The sequence below is a fragment of the Platichthys flesus genome, chromosome 13 (genome assembly GCF_949316205.1).
Source record: "Platichthys flesus chromosome 13, fPlaFle2.1, whole genome shotgun sequence".
NCBI lineage: Eukaryota > Metazoa > Chordata > Actinopteri > Pleuronectiformes > Pleuronectidae > Platichthys > Platichthys flesus.
Window position 1 is genome coordinate 24042903 of NC_084957.1, and position 9788 is coordinate 24052690.

The 9788-nt window shown below is 39.1% G+C and overlaps 1 protein-coding gene across 1 annotated transcript; it reads left to right on the forward strand.

The window, feature by feature from the left end:
* The first annotated feature begins 508 nt into the window (after positions 1-508).
* On the forward strand, positions 509-9332 carry si:ch211-140m22.7 (uncharacterized protein LOC570370 homolog). Its single transcript, XM_062402504.1, has 7 exons — positions 509-787; positions 979-1032; positions 2354-2459; positions 4477-5769; positions 7074-7137; positions 7794-7918; positions 9022-9332. Exons 2-7 carry the CDS (start codon positions 988-990, stop codon positions 9051-9053), a joined length of 1665 nt encoding a protein of 554 aa, XP_062258488.1. The 5' UTR covers positions 509-787; positions 979-987; the 3' UTR covers positions 9054-9332.
* Positions 9333-9788: the final 456 nt, after the last annotated feature.

Below are 9788 nucleotides of genomic sequence, written 5' to 3' on the forward strand. Positions count from 1 at the left end.
GGAATGGTGAAATGTATTGCCTATTTTGAGGCGCTTCATAAAACACATTTTCATACACTAGCCTTCGTGTGATCCTCTCTTAATGTTTTATTTATGTTTTTATTTATTTAGCTTTCTTAAAATGTTTTGCTTGTTATACTCCTCTATTGATACTTTTCTTGTGATTACACCTTTAGATTCCTGTTGTTTTTATCATGTAAAGCCCCTTGTAAACCTGTTTTTTGAAAGGTGTTTCATAAATAATATTGACTATTAATATTATTATTATTATTGTTGTTTCCAGTTCTATTCCTCTTTTTAAAAAAAAGATTGGTCTGTCGCGGTAAATTTACGTCAGAGACGGCACGCCCCATCGAAAAAGTACAGAATGTACACAAGCTGGCTTTGTTCCCTGAGTGGGGACAGGGTGTTTCACACAGTAGGTCCACAAGTTCAGCTTTCCTAACTATGATAGAAAAATAAAATATATAAGCAGAGAAGGTAACAACAGAGGTGCAGGGAATGTAGGGAAAAAAACATTCATAACTTAGTGCATGTACAGTTAAATGTTCATTCACGGTACATGCACCAACACTTATAGACGTCCAACATTCATAAAGCATTAATGACGGACAATAGTTAATGTGCTGAATAAACCAGGGACTGTGATAGGCAAAGTGATAACAGGCTGCTCAGAAGGGGGGCGTTCACTGTCACATGTTACATAAAGGTGACCAAGTCAGTGTGCGTTGCTACTGGACCTCTGCCCTGCAGAAAGGGAACATTTGTAAGCACCATTTTTTCAAAGGTAACAGCTATCTGATTCTTACAGGCTACCTTGAGTCTCACCGAGACAAGGTTGAATACGTTAACGTAGCAGTTTTCTACATAGCAGTTTTGTTTTGTTGCACGGTGCTAATGTTGCTAAATGCATGTTCAAGATATTTCGATGTGGTTACCATTGTGTTAACTTATCCTTGTGTTCTTACTGAATGCCAGCACGGAGAGATGGCGGCTTCGCTCCTGAGGATGGGACGACTGGGTTGTGTCAAGGTAAATACATTTTAAGCGTTATTTCGTTAAATAATTGGAAATAATGTCGCAAATGTTTGTCTGACTGTTAACTGCTAACCGCCATGCTCTGTATGTGGAGCTATCACTGGCCTCACCTTCATGGTTTCTAAATTGGTGGTTTTTAAATACATTTCTGAGCTGACCGATAAATGAAACAAGACGCACCAACGTCACAAAGTTATAACATGGAGCGAGCGAGTTTATTAGTGAGGTAGCTAGTGGTGCAGGCTTAAACTAAACACCAGGCCTATAGACTAAAGCTGGGTCAGTGCATGTGGTCATGTCAATTGTGGTTGATATCCATATGAACCTTGGTTGGCTGAGCATTTATGTCAATGTTATTATTTGCTTATATAGATTTGATGATTACATTTGAGATTGACAATGCATAAAAGTAGTAATGGACATGTTAAGTGGTTGGATTGAAGTCATTTTTTTCTAACCAGCCACTATTGAAACTCTCATAACTTAAATGAATGTTCTAGTGGAGATTCTAATGTTTCAAATATTCCATGAAATAAACGGAGGCTTAGTTTAAATTAGCTGTAAAACACTTACCGCAAGCCCATACTTCAGCTTCAATGAGTAGCTGGAGCAAACTGATGATAATATCAGACTGGAAGGAGATGTTTTGGATATTAAATCAGAAAATCAAAGTCTGTTTCTGTGTGTACACTGACACTCCTGAGGTGTTTAACGTAGGCTAAGATCTAATAGGGTAAGTGTACTGTCAAGGACAGAGACAATGATCTTGAAAATACTGACAACTTTTAAAAGATGGTCAAAACCAAATTAGTTCCCAGTAACTTTCAAGCTACAAAGAAGTGTTACTGTTACTAGTTTTTCATGACAGCATGGGAAGATGTCACATATTTAAGTTGGTTGACTTTCAGAGGGGTTGTGAATGACAAATGCCCCTGCTGTGTCCTCTAAAGCTGCCATTTTAAGCAACACAGTTTTTGTGTAAACCTAGCTGCTTTGTCCTTTTTTAAAAGTAAATCTTTGAAGTTAATACATAATTAGACAGATGATTGTGTTTTGGACTCACATAATTTTCTGAGGATAATTACTAAACAACACTATGTAGCATTTCCCTAAATTATCTGTGGAGCAGACCTTATATGGTACCTTCCTCACTTGTTAAGCTGGACACACAGCTGTAATTTTATCTCCTTCAAGTCCTGGTTTAGCTGAACTGTTTTGCTTAGTTGTAAATTGGACATTTTGACAGTAGTCAGTGACCACTCCTGAGGTAAGAAAATAATGTAATTGAAATCAATGTTCTATGTGTTTTTGACAGTGCTTGCAGGCTGACAGGTGGAGTACTCTAAGCAAAGCCCCTGTAGCTGTAGCCCTAAGCACAAAATCTGGAGGTAACAAAAAATCTTCCAAAAAGAACATCTCAGGTAGGTTTATCACAGCTGTAACTGTTTCTTGAGTTCTTGCCTGAACTGTGGTGCTGTCATTGATAGTGTCATTGAGCTGGTCAAGGGAGAAATATGTCAGGCAAGAGTGTTTAAGTTATTTGTATTTCCTTAGTTGATACAACAGTACAGGGAGTAGTGCTGGGTGTTATGGAAGACAAATATCGGTAATTTTAGCCTGAATGATTACACACTATATTAGTATTTTCTGTCAAGAAGGCTAAATATTCAGTTGTAAGATAAACCCCTGCGCAAGTTGTAACAAGCACTTTCATTAAAACAAATGCAAATGTGGGCTTTCCTATCTTCCTTGAAAATATACATACACATGTAAATAAAAAGGATTTGAATAAATGGTTTATGGTAAAAATAAAATTAGGCCTATCTTTAAGAATGCTTCTGCAGGTGTTTTCAACAGCAATAATAGATAATTGCAAATTTAGGAGTGGAGAGTGTAACCCAGGTTATTAATGTCGCTACAATTTACAAATTTCTCCTTAAACCTCACATTCAAGCTTTCAGTAAATGCGTTAATTTACAGATGTTCCCTAAACCTGACATGCAGGGGGGTGGTATTTAAAAACTAAATGAGAAGTATTGGAAAGGGGCAATGCCTGTGCATGTATATACTTGTCCTGACAGTATCATAATGATAATTTTTACCACAGCACAAAAACATCTGTTAGAGAACCGATCACAATTTTTTTTTCTTCCAGCTGCTTAAGAACCTAACCGCTATTAAACAATCAAGAAATTTGTCTCTTTATTTCACTGCCTTATGTTCGCAATCAGTGCTTGCTGTCTTTTATTCAACCTATAGGTCTCTTGACCAATGCTGCTTTTCTTTCTCTTTCTCTACACAATCTCTTGGTCTTTCCTATATGTTAGATAATAAGAAATAAAATAACTGTGCAGCTAATATCTTATTTAAGGGTGTAAGCTGTAAATGAATATGCTTTGGAAAATGTTGACTAATGACAGTAATATGTTAATATGAGGGGCCCATAACATAACCCGCGTGTATACCACTTTATATAAGTCCCCGTTTTAAAATGGTCTCCCTTTTTGTTTTTGTTGTAGGAGGAATACTTTTGTGTTGAAGGCCAATAGATGAATATAAAGAGTTCAGAATTTAAGCTTTTATATAATTTATATCTAGATGTGTGAAGCAACTCAGACAAAGGAACTTTTGTTTGACCCAAACCAAGTTAGCAAAACATATTTTAACATGTGGGCTACAGATGGTTCTTGTTGCCTTTTTAGATTAATTTTATTTAAACATTCATATCTCAGAAGGTCTATTCTTGGCTTTGGACTTAGATTTCTTCTGTGAAAGAAAAGCTGATCTCCTGTTGTCTCATTTTCATATTTGATATTAAACCCAAGTGTCTAAAATGTACAACAAAAACAACAAGTAGATCTTGCTGTTCCAACTGTTGAGGTTGTTGGTCCATTTTTAGTACAGATGATGGGTTTTGGCCTGTTATATTTTTTCAGGTCACCTACTTGGGGACCATGAACAGAAATTAACTATTAAGTAGTTTTTTTTTTTTTTCAACTTTATTGTTTTTCTTTGTTTGAGAATAATCTGTTTTTTAAGGTCCAGTGTGTTTTAAGGTCCAGTGTTGGGTCTTTTTGATCATATACTTCAAGTATTTACTATCCTACAATTTTCTACAAGACCTTTGCTTTATCCATGTGACTAACTTGCTTTTGTATTTTCTTGTAGGCAGTACATATATCAGATACTATGTACTATACTATACTGTGTATTACAGCAATTTCTTATATTGACCCTCACTCAGCTCCTTATTTTCTATTTTCACCTACAATGGTCCTTATGTGCTGTCACAAGACAAAACCATCCAGAAATTCTTCCGTAAAAAAATTCTTCTTTGTAAAATGTAATAATATGAATATTTTGTAATGCCAACCATATACACATGTTTAAAAAAAGAAATAATACATCTTGTCTGCTTGCCCTCCTCCTTTATCCTAGACAAAGACAAGGCTAAAACATACTTCGATCTAGAGAAACTTGTCCAGCACAAGTCATATGTGCCTCCCAAGAAAGAAGTTTCTGCAGCGACAGCCGTAGCTGCAGCTGAAACAGTCGCTGATCCAGTGCACGGGGTTACTCTCACAGCTTCAGCAACAGAATCCATACCTGTTGCTGAAACAGTCTCTGAATGTGTCCCAGAAGCTGTACCTGTTGCTGAAGCCTCCACTGAAGCTACACCTATTATTGAAGTTGTTGCTGAAACTGTACCAGTGGTTGAGGCTGTTGCAGAATCTTTTGCTGAAGTCGTACCAGTGGGGGAAGCCATTGCAGAGGCTGCTGCTTTTATTGCTGAAACTGCTGCCACTCCACCAGGTAAACAGCCTGCTCAAGTTGCTCCCATTGAAGCAGTCCCTGAGTCAGTGTCAGCCCCTGAAGCCCCAGAGTCTGTGACTGAAACTGCTCCCGTAGATGTGGCCCCAGAGTCTGTGGCTGAAGCTGCTCCCGTAGATGTGGCCACAGAGTCTGTGGCTGAAGCTTCTCCCGTAGACGCTGCCCCAGTGTCTGAAGCTTCTCCTGTAGACGCGGCCCCAGAGTCTGTGGCTGAAGCTGCTCCCCTAGAGGTGGCCCCAGAGTCTGTGGCTGATGCTGCTTCTGTAGACGTGGCCCCAGAGTCTGTGGCTGAAGCTGCTCCTGTGGACGTGACCCCAGAGTCTGTGGCTGAAGCTGCTCCCCTAGAGGCGGCCCCAGAGTCTGTGGCTGAAGCTGCTCCCCTAGAGGCGGCCCCAGAGTCTGTGGCTGAAGCTACTCCCCTAGAGGCGGCCCCAGAGTCTGTGGCTGAAGCTACTCCCCTAGAGGCGGCCCCAGAGTCTGTGGCTGAAGCTACTCCCCTAGAGGCGGCCCCAGAGTCTGTGGCTGAAGCTACTCCCCTAGAGGCGGCCCCAGAGTCTGTGGCTGAATCCGCTCCAGTAGACGCAGTCCCAGAGTCTGTGGCTGAAGCTGCTCCCGTAGACAAGGCCTCAGCGCCCATGGCTGAAGCTGCTCCCGTAGACGCGGCCCCAGCGCCCGTTGCTGAAGCTGCTCTTGTCGACGCGGCCCCAGCGCCCGTAGCTGAATCTGCTCTTGTCGATGCTCCACCAGCGCCCGTGGCTGAAGCTACTCCCGTCGGAGTGGCCCCAGGAGAGATTTCTGCCTCTATAGAAAGTGCTGAAGAGCTGGTGGATCCTGCTCCAGTCATAGCTGAAGCAAAAGGAGAGGAACTGCAGGTGGAAGCCCCAGCTGAACCATCTGAGGGTACAAACTACAACCTCCCCCTCTCCTCCAACCCTTATCTTTCCATCTCTGGAAACTACAATTTACCAGCAGTAATTTGTATCACCCTTTTATATAAGCAACGACGTTGTTTGTGACAAGTGTAAGGATAAACTGTAAAGATGCCCAACATCACAAACACATTTTTGTTCTAGCATTGCACAATGTTTCTATCAGTTCCTTAGTTTTACCTGATGCATTTTTACAATACCCTACCTACTCCATAATCACCAGCACATATACCCCTAACTGACCCCTACTAGGTCATCACAAATGTAGCTCAAGTTTTCTCATGTGTTTGTACTGCTTCAGCCATTTTACATGTAAAAGGGGTGTGATAGAACGTTGTCTAGAGATTTCTGGGTTGCTGGATGTCCACACACTTTTTTTCAAGTCTTAGTAACAACCGCCTGCTAACTGCATTCACCTCTTTCCTTCAATCTCACTGCATGAACTGTTCTTCACACCGTTTGCTCATAGTTTTTTTTAAATTTGAAAATTACAGGAGTTTCGTTGGTTTAAGGTCCACTGTTAAAAAGAATTAGCACTCCCAATGTGTTTTGATGTAATGCAATTACTTTGCTTGATTTTGTACTAAACATAATATTATGGGTACTGCTTACACTGGTTAAGGTGTATATCACGATTTCCGCTGTCATCTGACCTCTTTTATATCATATATATATATATATATATATATATATAGGTAAAAATAATTAAATAAATAATATATATATATATATTATTTATTTAATTATTTATTTTTACCTCAAATTCCTGTCCTCTTCCACCCTTGAAAGTTTTCATACTTTTTATGGCAAAGCACTTTTTATGGCAAAGCATGGTAAAAGTCAAATGTAATCTGTCCCTTGATCTTTGTTGCAACCATTTTGCTAACCGATAAAGGTTAAATGTGAACTTTCCTTGATGGTGAAAGCACTTGGTGTGACTGCAGACTGGTTACTGTGTTTAGCCAGTTTCTTTGGACTTTATTACTTATTAAATGTATTAAATTCCTAGAGTGTTTACAATCGATATTTTGCAACAATGCTGTGATTGTGTAGCACAGCAACCTTTGATATGTAAAATGACTAAACCTCTCACACATTTTTCTCTGTCTGACCGCTGTAGCTGCTTACTCTCTACCACCAAGTGCTGTTTTTTCTATGAGGGATACAGTTAAAACCAGATACGTTATAGCTGAATCGATATATAATTTTAAAATGCATGATCCTGATATTGTTTTTCTATGAAGAGAAATTAATTGTTCCTCTTGTGACTATCAGCTCCAATGGACCCAATTCAGAAGCTCTTCCTGGACTCAATCCGCGAGTACTCTACAAAAAGCCAGTGAGTCTCGCTGCATTTATCTCTTAAGAAACCTAACTGTACGGTTGCACTGTAGTTAAATTTGTCAAGGTTTGGTAGAGGCTCTGCTAAATCAGACATTGCAGGGGGGAGGGGGTAAACCTGTAGCAGTGTGGTCATTCAGATCAAGAATGATCTGTAATGAATGTAATACACTGATTCAGAAGCAGATGTTATTTCTGTATGTTCTAGATCTCTAATATAGCATTTGAAGAATTTGTTTCACTTGTCATTTGTTTTATCTAAACTAAGGAAAGAATTTGTTTATTTCGTGGTCTAGTTCATGGGTCGGCAACCCGCGGCTCTGGAGCCGCATGCAGCTCTCCAGCCCCTCTCTAGTAGAGTGTTGTGCAGAAACAATCTTATTTTTAGTGAATGATGAATTGAACGAATCAGTTTTCATATGATGAACGTGAGTTACGTTTACTCCAGCGTGCGTGTGTGTGTGTGTGTGTGAAGACAGCGTGCACACACATTTGCTCAGTACAACACGAGACTTGACGCTCACAGTCAGGACTCATCTAAAATATCCCAATTAAAATGGAACAGATGAATGTTAATGTTCCTGTAAAGTGCATTTAAGCTGGTAGTAAATGAAATGACTCTTAGCTGATACTTGATTTGTCATTGTCCTGTAGGGCTTCTGGGGGGCTGGTCGATGCAGGTTCAGAATATGAGAAGGCTTTAGCAGAGGAGATTGCAAAGCTTCAGAGACTCTATGGTGGTGGAGACCTAACATCCTTCCCTGACTTCAAATTCACAGGTGAGGCAAATTATTTAAACTATTGAACAGCTGTAATTGCTGTGTACGTCAAATTTCCTGCATTGAATTCCTGAATCTTTTTTTTTTCGATGAAAGGTTAGAGATGACATGTAAAGGTGCAGTTTGTATGATTTGGTGGAAAGGGATCTATGGGCAGAAATTGAACATAAAATAAGTGTTTCGTCTAAAGTGTTTATTTTTTTTGTTTTTTTTACTCTTGAATGATACCTTTTTATATTTAAATACTTCATAACTTATCCACGATATCTATCCTTTATACTTTGGTCATCAACTCGATGAGTAACCCCAGGTTTTCTCAATCTAGATATGAGCACATTCACATGTAAGGGGCGCTGTTTACAGCTTATGTCCAGTCACAGACATGGACAAGCAGGGCTGCATATTTAACAGCAAGGATTCAAACTTTTATTTTAGAAAAATACAAGGTGTAGAAACGCTTAAATAAATCCAGTTGCAGCTGCTAAAAGCTGCTTTACAGCTGATGACAGGAGCATTGGATGGGTATAAGTCAATGGCTTTTTATAGTAAAAGATATTTGACTATAATTTGGTCTGTGTTTACATTACATTAATGTGTTAACATGTATTGTCATTGTGTGTGAAATGTTTTGGGGGGATACCAATCGCTTTGTCATCAGCAGCCAAACATTATAATAGTGACAAAACCAAAGGACAGACGGAACAGATTTATCTATTGATTAATATTCCATTTCATTGTGACGAGAGAATGATACGGAAGCGCATTCTCAGTGACTCAAGCAGGACGTCTAACTTAGAGGAACCATAACAAATCGCGGGACTTTCATTTTTTTGCAGAGTTTTTGGGTCGGTAGACATGCCAGATACCCAAATGAACTTGTAGAAGCACTACAAAAGTAGAATTTTCATAATATGTCCCATTTAAGAAAGCAAAAAATACAGGCAAGCTTAGATAAAATATGAATGCACTAAATCTTCCTTCTGCTACACATGGATTGGTCAAATATTGTGTTACGTGAGAACTTCAAACTATAAGAGTTATTACAATTTGATTCTGAACTAACAGCTCTGCTTTGTATTTTTTTTTTTTTTTTTTTTTTTTAGAGCCCATCTTGGATGAAGTTTCCCAGAAGTGAACATCAGCACTTTGCAATGAACATTTTCTACTGACACCTGTTTCCTGTACATCCCCATAGTGGAACATTAAATGTCTGCTTACTGTCATGTTGCAACAAACCCTTGAATCTGGCTTTGTGTCTGAGACTAGACCTGTTTCAATGACTAGATATGGAAGATAAAGTAGTAGATGTCCGTATTTGGCAGAAAAAGTGAGAGTGAGCTGTGACATAAACTGTGTAAATTGATCCATGTCAGAGCTTAGTATAAAGGCGGCATTAAATTCCATTTCATATCTATTGTGTATACACCTCTTTCTGATGCTGACATCACAACATCCCAAATTAATCTTGAATGTGACTCTGTTTTAGCAATTAACAATCAACTAGTAATGAAAATGAAATGCAAGCTAACTTTCAAGGTGTGCAATACATGATAAGTTCAAATGGACCAGGGGGCAGAAATGAAACAATACTACAAAAGAGTTGTTCCAGATCTAAGCTACAAAGTATTTTTGATTTATCCTATGAATAGACAATATATATATAATGAATTAAAGCTGCAAGCAACCTTAAACAGGGCGTTGCAACCCCTTAACTTGTCAGGGGTACAGGCAGGCCGCTGGTGTATAGCAGAGTTCTTACTACATAATTTTCAGCCTCACGGGTGCTTGATCAATGATCATCGATCACCTTGTGAAATCTTCAAAGGTGTGATCATACCAACAAGACCAATGTTGAGGCATTCCCTGCCTC

Coding starts and splice junctions, on each gene's coding strand:
- si:ch211-140m22.7 (XM_062402504.1), top strand. CDS start 988: ATGGCGGCTTCGCTCCTGAGGATGGGACGACTGGGTTGTGTCAAG. Junction 5,770..7,073: donor CCCAGCTGAACCATCTGAGG/GTACAAACTACA, acceptor TGTGACTATCAG/CTCCAATGGACCCAATTCAG. Junction 7,138..7,793: donor GAGTACTCTACAAAAAGCCA/GTGAGTCTCGCT, acceptor ATTGTCCTGTAG/GGCTTCTGGGGGGCTGGTCG.